A 16,555-nucleotide genomic window follows, 5' to 3' on the forward strand; every position below is an offset into this window, starting at 1 on the left:
GTTTGATTGCAATAGTTAATGACTAGGAAAAGTCTCGGTAGGAAATTGAGAGGAGAACTGAAATAACTGCACGAGTCATCTGAAATTTAACCTCTCAGATGAATAAAAGACCGGTGCTCTAAAACCGGTTTCACTCGGAAAAGGTCACTTTTGCCAACTTCTTATATGTTTTCTGCTCCATCTATCTCTAATTATGGATTACGCATTATTTTAATAGTCTATTTAATGAGATCTCAACAAATAGTTTACTATGTATTATTTATCGCTAGTTTTTTTTTTTTATTATATTCTTTTCTGAAGCCGACGTCGGAGGCGCTGCTGAGGTTATGGTTGTGTACGTAGGTTGAAGACCAAGGATGCCAGGCAATGAATAATCTGAATGAAATGTTGGGAAGTAAAAATTATGTTTTAACGTTATACGCAAAATGACTGCAAGATCCTACAAATCATATCGAAGTGCTTTGCTGCTGACCTTGATGGTTTTCGAGAAGAAAGGGCTCGTTGCTGCCAACGAAGCCTATCCTAAACGGTTTTCCTCTTTACTCGAGACATTTTCTTTTCGTCATTGTCAGATGGATGTTCGTCGACCATAACTTGCCAACGAAACTCGCTCTTATCAGATAGCTTTATGGCCTTTATATTTTTCGATATTAGAGTAGTACCTTCTCCTGGCGCGTTTCGCTCTCTCTAAGGAACTACTTTTCAGGGCGTTCGAAGCGTCATGCCTCTTATCGAGGACTTGAAAACTAATGATTAAGTTGCTGTTAGTCGCCCTTACAGACGCAGGTGCAGTTCTCACGACGAGCCTTCTTTACGGCTTGGTCAACTGCAGTGCCGTTATTTACAGAAAAACTTTGAACAAACAAAATTTGGCAAACTTGAATAATGGATGGATCGCGATGGATCCAATATGGCTACACCATCATCTGCTGCGTTTGTGAGGCGAGATGCTAAAAGATCGTCTATCTTAAAATTAACTGCTTGTGTGGCGGTGTTCACAGACCCGACGGACCAACTCTCAATTTTTATTACTCAACACTTATATACCGTTATTCAAATAACTTAACACATAACTAAGACATATCGGAACACTCACCAATAAACACACATTGCCATTCAGAACGTGAAGGAAAAAAAATATCTGCTCAGCTTTGTAAAGCAGATATGTTCATGTTCTTGTCAATTTGTTCATTTACACAGTGTTATAGTCGTTGTGTTAAACGGAGTTTAAACGCCTTGGTGTTATTTTAAAAAATATTTTTAAAGTTTCCTCATATTTATTTGATACCTTTTATGGACTTATTGTTTAACAAAACTGTACCATTAAATGTAAATAGACAGAACTCTCGACAGCTATTGATTGAAAATTAAACGGGAAGTTTATTGGAGCTAATCTCACGCTTAGTACAGCTGGGAAACATTCAGTTTGTACAACTCCATGTCTGTATGACTTTGTGCCATGTCTTTCACTTGGATCTGTTAAAATGAAAACTGAGAAATCGGCTCGTTCACTGCTACCGTAAAAAAAATAAATAAATAAATAAAATAAAAAATAAAAAGCGCGATTGACAGAAAATAAAGTAACGGTGTCATCGTTATTGTGTTTTCAGTGTCTGCTGCAAGCTACAGGTGGCGGCTTTTCAATTACCTCGTAGAAATAGCACGTTAGCATCAACCGCTGTTTGCTCTTTGACATTATGGGCCTGTAATTTATGAAAGGCCAAAACAACATTATTACGACTCTCACAAAGGAATATAGGATGGGAATTTTAAACAACTTTGTATTAGTTCGATAACGGTGGTTATGTGTGAAATAGCAGGAGAAATAACCTTAACAATTGACGGCCTTTCATCCTTACAGCCTTTATTGAGCAAAACTGGCCATGGAAACGGAGTTTAAACGCCTTGGTATTCTATTAAAAATATATTTAAATTTTCCTCATATTTATTTCATACCTTGCATAGGCTTCATGTTTAACGAAATTGTACCGTAAAAGGCAAATAGACAGAACTCTCGACAGCTATTGGTTAAAAGGTAAACAGGAATTTAACTGAAGCTAATCTTATGCTTAGTACGGCTCTGACGAAGGACTAACGCTCGAAACGACAGCTTTTTTACCCTTTACGGTGGCTAATTAACGTTTTCAACTCAGTTGTTAACACTAAATTACCTGCTATAGTCTCCCACCGGCGCAGCACCACAGTTTCTTTAGAAACTTACTCATTTATTCATGCGTAGTACAGCTGGGAAACATTCAGTTTGTACAACTCCATGTCTGTATGACTTTGTGCCATGTCTTTCACTTGGATCTGTTTTCTGTTACTGGATCTGTGTTCAATGATACCCAAGATTGCCTGGTTACAAGGTTGGTTATTCAAGTATGTTCTTTGAAAAAATGAAAACTGAGAAATCGATTCTATCAAAGCTGTTTGCTCTTTGACATTATGGGCCGGTTATTTACTCAAGGACAGAGTAATCCAAACCACGATTTTACCACATCCAAACGTTTCTCTTTAATCTTTTAAAGTTGGAGGATAGTATATTTTAATATGTTAAGAGAAGTTGTGGGCCCTTAATGTACTTACACCTTTCCTCATTAAAAAAACATGGTGAACTTCTATCTGCCTTTCACCCAGAATAGTTTTGCGAGGCGTATCGCTAACAAAATTTCGACTCTCACAAATAAAGGAATTTACCAGAGTGGCAATTATTCTGCTTTGCGCGGAACTTAAAAGCCAAGCGCCGTAGAAATGCCTTGTAAAACTAAATAAGATAAGTTAACAGTTTCCTAATTAACATTCATGTCTCGTAACCTAAGTAAGGTATTTATGAGAAAATGGAAGCAGTTCCTCTCCTGACATAAACATGTTATTGAACATTATCATTCCGAAGTAGGGTGAAAAGAAAAACTTTTCGAGCCAATTTTGCGTACAAATTCAGGTCATTCCCGTAGGTGGGCAATATCTGTATACACGTTTTCCAACTTCAAACAAAACCGTTAATTACCCGCGGCTATTAAAATTAAACCGAGTTAAAAATTCCAGACAATTTTGTTTAAATTTTACATATGCGAAAAACAGTTACCGAGTCACCTGTTGTCAAAAAGAAAAGAAGAAAAATTAAAATTTCCTAATATAAAATTAACCACCAACGAAACAGAAGAACATCTTTGCCATAACATGTTAAGCCTCCACGATTTTTATCTTTTTAGATTAATTTTCAACGGAATTTAATTTTTAGGGCATCATAAACTTTAATAAACTTTGACATATTTTTTTTCACCAAGAGAAAACAAACGCCTTTTTTGACACAGTGTATGACTACTTTTGTCTAAACATCATATCTGCCTCAATTGCAATTAAGAGGCAATTTTTTAGCATCCTTAAAAGACTAAAGATTCTGTGGAGGAAGTTCAAAGTATAATGAAAAAATTCATTTCCATAACAATAAACGGAAAATATTTCGCAACATTAGGCCTCAATTTAATATCTGAGCGCTATTCCAGCGAATTAATCAGTAATAAATTCTCTGAAATGGTACTCGCTTATTTCATTTGCCTTTACGGAAGCAAAGTCGAATACCCTACAATTTTAGCGTATTCTGCATTTAATAAACTATTTATTGTTATTAACTTTTTTTAGTTTCATGCGAAACATCGCGTTTGAGAATGAAAGGAGAAAATTTCGCAACATTTGGCCTCAATTTAATAACTAACCGCCATTCTAGCGAATCGATCGGTAATTAATTCGCTGGAATGGCGCTCGGTCATTTTTCTGTTGACCGGCTTCATTTGCCATTTACAGTTTTATCGTGTTGTGTATTTAATAATCTATTTATTGTTATTTACTCTATTTTGGTTTCATGAGAAAAATCGCGTGTAAATTTTTTTCTCTGAAGGCACTCGCTAAGGTGCGGAGTAACCTTAAAGGCAAAGACAGAAACAATGGCAAGAATAGAAAACGTTTGTTATTGATAGATACAAGACCACTTTCATCCGTCACTCGGGTAAAAGGAAGGAATCTATCCTAAAACCCTCATTCAAAGTTTTTTAGTTTGCAGGAATCAATACGTTTCTTCCCCAATAATTACAGTTAAGAATATTCTAACTTATAGTAATTATCTTCAACCCACAGAAACTCGTAATGATTTTAATTCTGAGTATAGGCAGAATTTAAGACAGAATCTATTTTCAGTGGACAAGTTCCATTATCTAAATGTACCCCAAATTGACATGATCACACTATATGATGACTTTGAATGCATCTTAAAATGTCTTGACCGATCCTCTCTGCGTCTCTGTGAACTTTGCCGCCAAAGGAAAAAAGTGGTGTGCGTTATTGTCCTATAACAAGTTCAACGACCCCGACAAACTCAAAGAAAGCAAGAGTTCGCATGACTATTCGTTCCCAAATGCGTCACTATAAGTTTTCCGAATGCTTGTACTTGCTGTAGATGAAAGGAACTCGCATTATTTAAGGGGGATAGAGGGCAATTACCAGGAGCCTCGAGGGATGAAATAAATTTTCATCGACACATATCGCTAATGTTGATCAGTTACGAATAATGATAAATTTTTGTTATTTTTAGTTGTGACAGCAAATTCAGATGAGTGCAGAGCCATTCTATTTAACCCAGTCACCAAAGACAAATATTTACTTAATCACATAATCAAATCTCTGCCAGTTCAAAGTGAAGTAGGCTGTGAACTCATCTGTTATGGGGATCCTGACTGTGTGTCTTACAACTACGGGCCACTACTAGGCGATATTCCGTTATGCGACCTGAATAACAGCACTCATTTCCAAGTCACCAGCGTGAATTTCATTACCAGAAATGGCTACAGCTACCGAGAAATTGAGGTAAGCCTTACAACCTAAACATAACAAATTTTTTTTGTTGTTGAAACTTCACTTGACACGACTGACTGGTTGACTACAGAAATGTAAACAGGAAGAAAAGGTAGCTATGTTCTGGAATGATTACCTGAACTCTTTAATTCGGTAATTTTAATCAGTGGGAGGCAGTGAGGTATACAACAGACCTCGTCGATGGCGAAATTAATTTCCCAAATGTTGGAGACCAGGTGAAATCTTCTTGAGGTTTAATGCTTTTTCGAAAGAATGACTCTGATGATCTCTTTTCAAAATTACAACGATGAGAATAATAATAATGGTGATAATAATCCCTCAAGAAGCACACGTGCTCTTAGCATACAAAAAAAGGAAAGGTACTGTTTCCTTTTTTTTTTATCACAGAATCCATGTGGAAGCAGCCCATGTAGGAAAAATTCTACTTGTCAAGCTGGGTTTACTTCAAAAGGATACCGTTGTGTCTGTCAACAAGGACTCGGGGGAGAGAATTGTGACCAAGGTATTTTGTAGCTTATTCATCAAGTAATGCAAATATTCCCGCCTTTTTATACTTCTTGGTTTTCTTGTTTTTTTTTGCTTCAGAAAATTTTCGTAGTTCTCTAAAGTCATTGACCTCATGTTTAAATATATTAGTTGTGTATAACGAAGAACCTCCTTCTCACTTCTTAGCAAGTATTTGTTTACATCATAATTATCTTAGGTTTTCTATGGCCAGTCCGTCTTGCGGCTTGAGGAATCATTAACATCTAACACAATTTAGCATGTTTATGTTTTTTTCAAAATCGTCTCATTGTTATTTAGAGAACAAGAGTTACTACGTTACGACTTGTAGTGAGGGAGTCATTCGTGCCAACCTACTGAAATCATATTTGATAGCTTTATAAAAAAAGTATTCGGATTTGATGAAAACAGATTTTCATCTTTTCAGTCATTCTGCCTCAGAACTGTTCCCAAGCCCCAAGGGAAAGAGGAGTCTACGAAATTTCCAATCATGTATCAGACTCATTCCCAGTGTACTGCGACCAGACAAGTGATGGAGGTGGTACGTCAAACTAAATAGGAGGATCTCGATAGGAGATGAACTTTGTTCGTTTTTCTCACGATAGAGTCATTTTTGATGTAGATCGCGGCGTTTCGACTGCTATACGGTTCGTATCTATGCCTTTTTGTTGTAGGCAGCAGCGAAGAACTACTGATACACCCTTTATGTAAGCGAGAATGTCAATAGATTTAAATTCCTGAGCGGCCTTTGTTGGCTGTTACCCTTGTTGTCTTTGCGAGTCTTCATAAAAAATGAAGAAAGATAACCATTAGAAACAAGTACTGATGACAAGGGTTTTTTTGCTCAGAGATAACCGACGGTGTCATTGTGAGGTGTTTGGCGCGGTCTTATAGACACTTAACAAAACCACGCTTTACTGACTGAGGGTGGTGTGAATCATAGGTTAGGTACTGGACACTGTGGGTGGGCTTTCTGTAGACAGTAGTAGTGAGAAGACCGTCTGTTTCCCTTGTAACTGTTGTGTTGAGAAAAGGACTGGTGGTATCTTTCTCGATTTCCATGGTAAAACGAATAGTAGGCTGTTGACTCTTTAGATGTTGTAAAAAAGCCATCGACATTGTCCCGGTCTAAGACTGTGAAAGTGTCATCTACATATCGTTTCCAGATCTTAGGTTTTCAAGTCGCATTTGTCGCCTGTTCCTCAAGTTCTTCCATGTAAACACGTAAACAATCGACCTCGTTGCCTGATGAAGACTAGCAGTATTGCAGTCGAAACGTCGCGATCTACATCAAAAGTTAAGGAACAAAGTTCATCTCCTCTCTTACAATATGATAAACAATAAACACATATTTTATTACAAGAATCTCAATGGGGTTAACCGGATCAGTATCTCTCTGACGAAAGGCTAACGCTCGAAACGTCATCCTTTAAACTCTTTACGGTGGCCAATTTACGTTTTCAAACCAGTTGATAACACTAAATTACCCTGTTATACTCTCCAACCGACGCAGCACCACTGTTTCTTTAGAAGCTTACCCTCTTTTTCCAATTGATTTAGAGGTGGCTAACTCACTTGGCTAGGAAGGTACCACGACTTAGGTCCATAACCATTCAGTCAATTCGAAAAAACAATTTCTAGAGTTTCCAAAGGAACAAGCAATTTCCACGAACCTAGATTATTTCTGACTTTTTTTTTATTTTAAGGTTGGACGATGATATTCAAATACGTTGGAGGAGATTCTTCCTCTCCGACTGCTGACGCGTTATGGAGTTCATCCGACACATTATCAGAAAATATTATCGCTGCCTTAGATACCACTTCAATCTACCAGGGAAACTACAAAAACCGTATCGTTCAAAGTTGGCAAACTTTTAACCCTCAAGAGGTAAGTCCGGAAAATATCTACATCACAGAGGGTTAGGCTAAGTGCACCTTGTTTTACAAATTTCTTATGTAATGTTAATGTATTTCCATATTTCCTGATCGAGCTTTCCACCTCATGGAAACTTGTTTTCAAATTGTCTGTCACGAAACGCTTTTCCAAATGATGTTCATCATGTTCCTAAAGGCAAACCAAGCAGGCACTTTTCTGAACTGCTCTTTCCTCTTTTGAGAATAATTTAGTAATAAAAAAGAATAGAATATAAAGAATATAAAAGAATATAAACCAAAACAATTTGTTTCAATTTGTTTTTTATTTGAGTGATATCACTGGCCATGCAATGAGATCTTTATTTGTTGCGTTCTTTTGTTTACCTTACTTCCCAAACCTTAAGAGTGTATCGTCCTGGCAATAGGTATAAGGAAAGTGCTCATGTTTTATCCTTGTAGGAGAATAGTTCTCAGAAGAAGAGTTATGTTTTAAAATTGTGAAATTCTCGCACTCCATGTCTTTGATTCTCAAGAGAAACAACGACCGGTCGCAAGGTCAAACCACAAGAAAACATGCAAACCACAATGATATGAAATATCCAAAGAAATTCTGAGCAGAAACAAAAGTGCCTAGTCAAAAATTACGTTAAAAAATTACTCAGGGTGTTACGGAGCTTTTAGTGCTTCGAGGACGATTGAAAAACAAGGGTTGCCGTGCCAAAGACAGAGTGATACTAGAACCAAGCCGATAGAACAACTTCTTGCTCAAAACTTTGCCTTCTCGAGTTTACATATAGTCATGTTATGTAGTATTGATTGATTAATTGATATTGATTGATAAACGTTTGTGAAAAGCCAATAAAAAATTGACTAACAATTCTTTAAATCCCCTGATTTAACGATTCTCATCTTACCCCATACTCATGTATTTGACATGTAGGCAACAGATCATTTTCTTGTATGACTTTAGGTACGTGTAGTGCTTTACACGAATGGAGCAAAAGTTATGTCTATGAAGTTCAATGCCAGAGGAACAACTAACGTGGACTGGTTTACACAAAATAATCTACTTCAATCACAATGGACAGATCTTAAGAGTGCGACAACTTTAAAACCCTTTCGCATCAATGGCCATTACGGTGCACGAAACTTTGAAATCTCAGCTAAGTACGCAGGATGCCCTAATGATGCTGGGTGGTTTATGATCGGGGGACCTTACTGTGACTGGGAGAAATTTCACCCTGTGCCGGCAATTCTATACAGCAAGAAAACTCACAACATCACATGGAATAATTCCCAAGGTAGAATTGATTTAAGAAATTTTGGAATACCTCTGTTACTGATTGTGTTTGTTTGTTTTTTAAATCAGGGAAATAACAAGGTATTTCCTAAACCGCAGACCTCATGGAATGGTTTCGTTGCCATTCATTAATTCTTTTTTTATTAAAGCAGATATAACGGTATGTCATAACCATTCTAATTTTATTCTGTTTTTGTTTTGCTGAGATAAGCGTTGAACTGATCGATCTAGTCGACTCCTTCTTGGATAACTCAGCAATTTCCTTTTCTTCTTCAGGGGCGTGACCTGGATTTTTTTGGGAGGGAGAAGGGGGGGGGGGGGTGTCACATTCTGTCAAAGAGAGAGTACTCGCCCGATTGCCATGTCGAACTCCTCTCATAATTATGGTGTAATAGTGACATTTTGAGATACCACGCCCCCCCCTCCCCCCTTACTTCATTTCATTTGGGTGTCAGAATTTAATTGCAATTGTTAATTACTGGGGCAAAATCTCGAATGGAAATTAGGAGGAAAAAAATTTAAGAGCTAATGTCAACATGCATCAAACAAACGGCGGCAAGTCACCCAAAATTTGCTTTCACTCCTACTTTTATATTTTGTATCCCAATATGTTCTAATCATTGATGGATCTGGACATTTTAGTTTTCTGAATGCAGTTATTCCTGAAAGGTTTTTCTAGATGTCATGCAAAGAGGAAAAAAACCATCTCTTGGTATTTCGGAGGTTGACTCGTCTTTGAATTTCTGTGTCACGCTTGTCATGCGACTGATATAATAAGAGAGAGAAGATATATAGACTGGAACTCATGTTAGGCTAGAATGTGGTAGAGCATAATTAAGGTGATCATCGAAACAGCTAATAAAATCATAAATAAACAAGGTAAGAGTGTTATGTTAGATTTTTTTAAGCGCTTTGGTTAATTAGTGGAGTTAGTGCTATATAAATTAAGTTAAATTAAATTTATTTAATGAAATTTTTCGCAAATTGTAGCGATTTATGCCAGTTAACGATGGCGACAAGTAGGCGCACCATGTATATTTCATAGTGGCTATCAAGTAAATTTTGCCGGACTTTGAGTTCGTCTCAAAATAGAACAACACAAATACACAAGCAAATTTTTACAGTAACTTCATAACCATCCTTTTGTCTTTTAAAAGCTTGAAGCTCAGTAGATTCTGCCAAATCGGTCATTGTTAAAACTGTCTTTGTTTTGATGCTACTTTTCGACATAGGAAAAGTATGTCGGACAAAAATAGTCACCAAAAAATAAATATTTCTTTGCCAGCTTCAATACTGACAGGGGATTAAGTTTAGATGATAAAACAAAGTATTGTGCTGACAGAAATGCCGGAGGTCAAGGGGAATCGTTATATGAGGTCACACAACTCGGGTAATATTTACGGTGAAAATTTGCATTTTTGAGCGGTCGAACGAAAAAAGTCATTTCTCGAAAACTAAAATATATTTTCACAAAAAACTGCAATTATTAGAACATACTGGATTACAAAATATAAAAGTAGGAGTGAAAACGAACTAAGAGCGACTTGCCACAATATTTCAAATTTGTTCGATGGATGCTGACATCCTCTCTTTATAACTGCACGAGTCATCTGAAATTTAACCTTTCCGATGATTACAGGGCCGGTGCTCATAAACCGGTTTTAGTCAGGAAAGGTCACTTTTGCCAAATTTTATTTGCCTTCTTCTCCGTCTACCTCTAAATATGGATTATGTATAAAGCAGTCATTTATTTAATGAGATCTCTTTAAAGTTTACTATGTATTATTTATCGGTGAACTTTTTTTTCATATATTCTTTTCTCAAGATGACGTCGGAGTTGCTGAGGTTATGGTTGTGTACGTACGTTGAAGACCAAGGATGCCAGGCAATGAATAATCTGAATGAAATGTTGAGAAGTAAAACTTCTCCTTTAACGTTAATCGCAAAATGACTGCAAGATCCTGCAAATCATACCAAAGTGCTTGACTGTAACTCGTTGGTTTTGAAGAAGAACTGGCTTGTTACTGCCAACGACGCTTTTTCTTTTTCCGCTATCCTCTCTGCTCGAGACATTTTCCTTTCGTCATCAGAGTTTGACGCGAGCTTGTCAGATAGATATTCGTTGACCGCAACTTGCCAACGAAACTCGCTCTTATTAGATAGCTTTATGGCCTTTATACTTTTCGATACTAAAGTAGTACCTTATCCTAAGGCGCGTTTCGCTCTCTCTAAAGAACTACTTTTCAGGGCGATCGAAGCGTCATGCATCTTATGGAGGACTTGAAACTCATGATCAAGTTGCTGTTAGTTGCCCTTACAGACGCAGGTGTAGTTCTCACGGCGAGCCTTCTTTACGGCTTGGTCAACTGCAGCGCTGTTACTACAGAAAAACTTTGAGCAAATTTGGCTGGCGTAGATTTGATCACGTTAAGTTTTCTGTTAAAGAACCGATCGACGTTGAAATAGCAAATCTGATTGCTTGAATAATGGATGGTCGCGATGGATCCAATACGGCTACACCATCTTCTGCTGCGTTCGGGAAGCGAGCTGCTGAAAGATCGTCTATCTTCAAATGAACTGCCTGTGTGGCGGTGTTCACAGACCCAACTCTCAATTTTTATTACTCAACACTTATATACCGTTATTCAAATAACTTAACACACAACTTAAGACATATCGAAACACTCACTATTAAATGCACAATGCAATTGAGTGGCAAAGTATGACGTCACGTTGTCATGACCGCATTTTTTTCAGTTCTAAACAAACTGTTCTATCCAATATGGCGGACGCAAGTGTCATGTGAAGCTCCGTTTTGCAGACTTTGAACTCCTTGTTTGACGCTCGTGGTACATTCAAGTTATGCTGGAAGTAGAAGGATAAGGCCATAATATCTTGCAGAATCTAAAATATTGGAGAATTAGGCGAAATGGTTCAGTGTTTCGCACCCGAATGTAATCACCAGTCTGAGAGTCATTGCTGTCGCTTCTTTGCATTCCCGAGCAAAGAAAAGAAAAAATCTGAGTATGATCGATGGAGAAGATTATTAAGGTTTGTATTTTAACTTACATATATACTGTAAAACCAGAATATCGCAGCTAAACTAAAGTATTGTGGCTTTCGGACTAATAAACATGGTACTTGTTGGATTGACGCTTGTTTCCTTCGATTTACTTCTAACAAAATCCAACTCTGATCTAAATACATTCCACATCTCTATATGTTTCAACAGGAGAGAAGATCGAGAACCAAGCAAACACAGCCGTGTTTGCAGCTGCCATTTCAGAAATGGCGCGAAGGTATTTGGGCCAGAGATTTTTAAGCACAACGAAGGAAAACGTTCCCCTTCTAGCAGTAAACCGCCACCAAAGAAGAAGAAGAAATTGGAAAAAAGTACAGATGGCAAGGAATTAGTCGACATCGAAAAAATGAGAGAAGCCCTGCAGAGCAACGAAAGTGAAGATCAAGAACGGGACGTACTCAACGATTTAACTGCTTCGGAGATAATCCTTGAAGCAGAAGTAAAGCAGCTGAGAAATGACCTTCAACAACATGAAGAGAACTCAAAATATTTTGGAGAAAAATACTCAGTGTCTACGTTAAGTGACGATGTAATACGCATGGAAACCGGTCTTCCAACTAAGCAAGTATTTGATGTAGTTGTACTTTATACTTTAAGATTCAAAGACTCAATAATATATTTTCATGGCTGGAAGGTGGAATCAATAAGTTTTGAAGACCAGATATTCATAACTTTAATAAAGATTAGACAGAATTACACGAACCTTCATATAGCTCAGTTATTTTCATGCAGTGAAACTACTATATCTAATATTGTCATTACATTTATTCATCTCTTGCACGAGATTTTGTTCACTTTTTTGATGTCAACAGTACCTTCTAGGGAGAAAAATAAGACTTGTTTGCCGTCATCATTTACACAGTTCAGTTCTTGTAAGATCATAATAGATTGCACAGACATTGAAGTTGCAACCCCTGGCCTAATGAGTCATCAAAGTGCAACTTATTCTTCATACAGAGGTATGAATTCATTTAAAGTACTCGTTGGTGTGGCACCTAATGGGGTCATAACATATGTTTCTAACCTTTACCCTGGATCAACTTCAGATAAGGCTATAGTGGAAATGTCTGGTTTTTTGAAACACCTTTATCCAGGAGATCTTGTTCTTGCTGACAAGGGCTTTCTAATCCAAGATATAGTTCCGAGTGGTGTGTCTGTAAATATTCCCCCATTCTTAAACAATGGTAAATTTACTGAAAATGAAATAAAAGTAACTAAGTCGATTGCCAAATGCAGAATCCATGTAGAGAGGGCTAACGCCAGGTTAAAGGATTTTAAGATTTTAAGTTTTATTCCCTCTTACCTAAGATGCTATTCTCAAAAAATTTTTCAGCTTTGTGCTGCTCTTGTTAATTTGCAGTTTCCGTTAATCAAGGAAGGTTGTACAAATGTATTTTTTGAGTAGAAAATTCTCAAGAGAGGCTCAAGTCATGTTTTCGATGACTACAAAGATTCAATAGTTACAGTAGTAAAAAGTCTAAGTTATGGCTGAACAGTAACATTATTTTTTAATTTCTCATTTCCACATAAGGTAGAATAAATATAAAGAGTACAAGTGTATATGTCTCCTCTTATGTATTCACACTTATAATAATTCCCCCTCAATCATTTTAGGGTAGTAATGATGGAAATAAAAGTTTCTTAGAATATCAAGATTAGGTTTCCATTCCTCGTCTCTATGAATGACCAAAGTTACGTGGCCCTTGACAGTCCACACAACAAAATAACAATACATTCTGTTTGTGTAGAAGTGAAGGAAAAAAATATCTGCTCACCTTCGTAATGCACACATTTTAATATCCTTGTCAATTTGTTCACTTACATATTGTTATAGCTGTTGTGCTAGTTTTTATATGATGAAAATTTCAAACAATTTTATATAAGTTCGCTATTGGTGGGTACGTGTAAAATTGACGGCCTTTCATCCTTGCAGCCTCAATTGAGCAAAACTGGCCATGGAAACGGAGTTTAAACGCTTTGGTATTCTGTTTAAAAATATATTTCCGTTTTCCTCATCAGTTTACGTAATACCTTGTATGGACCTCTTGTTCAACAAAATTGTACCATTAAAGGCAAATAGATAGAACTCTCGACAGCTATTGGTTGAAAAGTGAATAGGAAGTTAATTGGAGTTAATCTCACGCTTGGTTCAACTGGGAAACATTCAGTTTGTACACCTCCATGTCTGTATGACTTTGTACAATGTCTTTCACTTGGATCTGTTTTCTGTCAGTGGAGCTGTGTTCAATGATACTCAAGATTGCCTGGTCACAAGGTTGGTTATTCAAGTATGTTCTTTGACAAAATGAAAACTGAGAAATCGATTCTTTCACTGCTACCGTATAAAAGGGCGCGATTCACAGAAAATAAAGCAACGATGCCATCGTTATTATGTTTTCAATGTTTGCTGCAAGCTTCAGATGGCGACTTTTCAATTTCCTGATGGAAATAGCACGTTAGCATTTACCGCTGTTTACTCTGACATTATGGGCCGGTTATTTGCTCGAGGCCAAACTAATCCAAACCACGTTTTTACCACATCGAGACGTTTTTGTTTAATATTTTACAGTAGGAGGATAGTACATTTTAATATGTTTAGAGAAGTTGTGGGCCCTTAGTGTACCAACTCATTTGCTCATTAAAAAAAACATGATGAACTTTTATCTGCAGTTCACCCAGAATAGTTTTAAGAGGTGTATTACAAACAAAACTTCGACTCTCACAAATGAAGGAATTTACTAGAGTGGCAAATATTCCGCTTTGCGTGGAACCTAAGCATTGTAGGAAAGCCTTTTAAAACTAAATAAGATAAGCCTAAACGGACATGGTAACAGTTTCCTAATTAACATCCATGTCTCGTAACCTAAGTAAAATAATTATGAGAAAATGGAAGCAGTTCGTCTCCTGATATAAACATGTCATTGAACATTATTATTCCGAAATAGGGTAAAAAAAACTTTTCGAGCCAATTTTTTGTACAAATTCAGGTCATTGCCGCAGGTGTGTTACATCTGTATACACGTTTTCCGACTTCAAACAGAACCGTTAGTTACCTGCGACTATTTAAATTAAAACAAGTTAAAAATTTCCTTCACAGATAACTTTTACATACGCGAAAAAATAATAACTGAGTCACCTGTTGTCAAGAAGAAAAGAAGAAAAATTAACATTTTCCTGTTTTTATCTTATAATGATATTTACACCAACGAAACAGAACATCTTTCTTATAGCAAGTTAAGCCTCCTCGATTTTTATTTTTTAGATTAATCTCTGGCGGAATATAATTTTAAGGGGATCATAAACTTTCACAAACTTTAACATATTCTTTTCAACACGAGAAAACAAACGCTTTTTTTCACACAGCGTATGAGTTCTTTTGTCTAAACATCATATCTGCCCCAATTGCAATCAAGGGGTGATTTTTTTCGCTGTGAAGGAAGTTCAAGTTCAATAAAGAAAAGACAGATTTCCATTAAAATAAACGAAAAATATTTCGCATCATTTGGTCTCGATTTAATATCTGAGCGTCATTCCAGCGAATTAATTCGTTGGAATGGCACTCGCTTATTTTTCTGTTGATCGACTTCATTTGCCTTAAAGGAAGCAAAGTCGAATAGCCTACAATTTTATCGTATTCTGCATTTCATAATCTATTTATTGTCATTAACTTTATTTTGGTTTCATGCGAAACATCGCGTGTAATTTTTTTTTTTCGCTGAAGGCACTGTCTAAGGTGCGGAGTAACCTTAAAGGCAAAGACAGAAATAATGGCAAGAATAGTAAACTTTTATTATTGATAGAAACAAGACCACTTTCATCCGTCACTCGAATAATAGGAACGAATCTATCCAAAAAACCCCATTCAAAGTTTCTAGTTTGCAGGAATCAATACGTTTCTTCCCCAAATAATTACAGTTAAGAATACTCTAACTTATAGTAATTATTTTGAACCCACAGAAACTCGCAATGATTTGGATTCCGAGTAAAAGCAGAATTCAAAACAGAATCTACTTTCAATGGACAAGTTCCGTTATCTATATGTACCCCGAATTGACATGATCACACCATATGATGACTTTGAATGTATCTTAAATGTCTTGATCATCCTCTCTGTGTTTCTGTGAACTTTGCCGCCGAAGGAAAAAAGTGGTGTGTGTTATTGTCCTGTAACAAGTTCAACGACCCCGACAAACTCAAAGAAAACAAGAGTTCGCATCACTATTCGTCTCCAAATGCATCACTATAAGTTTTCCAAATGCTAGTACTTGCTGTAGATGTAAGGAACTCGCATTAATTTAAGGGGGACAGAACATCAATAATGTTGATCAGTTACGGATAATGATGAGTTGTTCTTCTTTTTACTTGTGACAGCAAATTCAGATGAGTGCAGAGCCATTCTATTCAACCCAGTCATCAAAGACAAGTATTTACTTAATCACATAATCAAATCTGTGCCAGTTGAAAGTGAAGTAGGCTGTGAACTAATTTGTTACGGGTACCCTAACTGCGTGTCTTACAACTACGGGCCACTACTTAGTGAGATTCCTTTATGCGACATGAATAACAGCACTCATTTACAAGTCACCAGCGTGAATTTCATAACCAGAAATGGCTTCAGCTACCGAGGAATTGAGGTAAGCCTTATAACCTAAACACAACCAGATGTTTTTTTTTCGTTGAAACTTCACTTGACACCACTGACTGGTTGACCAGAGAAATATAAACAGAAAGAAAAGGTAGCTATTATCTGGCATGATTACCTGAACTCTTTAATTAGGCAATTTTAAATCAGTAGGACGCGGTGCGGCATACAACAGACCTCGTTCATGGCGAAATTAATTTCCTAAATGTTGGAGACCAGGTGAAATCTTTTTTAAGCTTAATGCTTTTTCGAAAGAATGACTCTGATGACCTCTTTTCAAAAT

At 36.8% G+C, this 16,555-nt stretch overlaps 2 protein-coding genes across 2 annotated transcripts; both read left to right on the forward strand.

The window, feature by feature from the left end:
- The first annotated feature begins 2,098 nt into the window (after positions 1-2,098).
- On the forward strand, positions 2,099-10,500 carry LOC113679988 (uncharacterized). The gene is made up of 7 exons (XM_089214154.1): positions 2,099-2,366; positions 4,319-4,413; positions 5,257-5,371; positions 5,801-5,914; positions 7,080-7,261; positions 8,219-8,549; positions 10,374-10,500. Exons 1-7 carry the CDS (start codon positions 2,294-2,296, stop codon positions 10,415-10,417), a joined length of 954 nt encoding a protein of 317 aa, XP_089070280.1. The 5' UTR covers positions 2,099-2,293; the 3' UTR covers positions 10,418-10,500.
- Positions 10,501-11,308: 808 nt separating this feature from the next.
- LOC149041490 (uncharacterized) lies at positions 11,309-13,283 on the forward strand. The gene is made up of 2 exons (XM_089214125.1): positions 11,309-11,599; positions 11,781-13,283. Exons 1-2 carry the CDS (start codon positions 11,478-11,480, stop codon positions 13,033-13,035), a joined length of 1,377 nt encoding a protein of 458 aa, XP_089070251.1. The 5' UTR covers positions 11,309-11,477; the 3' UTR covers positions 13,036-13,283.
- Positions 13,284-16,555: the final 3,272 nt, after the last annotated feature.

The sequence above is a fragment of the Pocillopora damicornis genome, chromosome 8 (genome assembly GCF_964200805.1).
Source record: "Pocillopora damicornis chromosome 8, jaPocDami1.2, whole genome shotgun sequence".
NCBI classification, from domain to species: domain Eukaryota; kingdom Metazoa; phylum Cnidaria; class Anthozoa; order Scleractinia; family Pocilloporidae; genus Pocillopora; species Pocillopora damicornis.

Bases quoted from the DNA above. Each gene is read 5' to 3' on its own strand.
- LOC113679988 (XM_089214154.1), top strand. From the start codon at position 2,294: ATGTCTTTCACTTGGATCTGTTTTCTGTTACTGGATCTGTGTTCAATG. The intron at 4,414-5,256 runs GCGTCACTATAA...TTTTTATCACAG, and splicing joins ATGACTATTCGTTCCCAAAT to AATCCATGTGGAAGCAGCCC. The intron at 8,550-10,373 runs GTAGAATTGATT...TCTTTTCTCAAG, and splicing joins CACATGGAATAATTCCCAAG to ATGACGTCGGAGTTGCTGAG.
- LOC149041490 (XM_089214125.1), top strand. From the start codon at position 11,478: ATGGTTCAGTGTTTCGCACCCGAATGTAATCACCAGTCTGAGAGTCAT. The intron at 11,600-11,780 runs GTTTGTATTTTA...ATGTTTCAACAG, and splicing joins CGATGGAGAAGATTATTAAG to GAGAGAAGATCGAGAACCAA.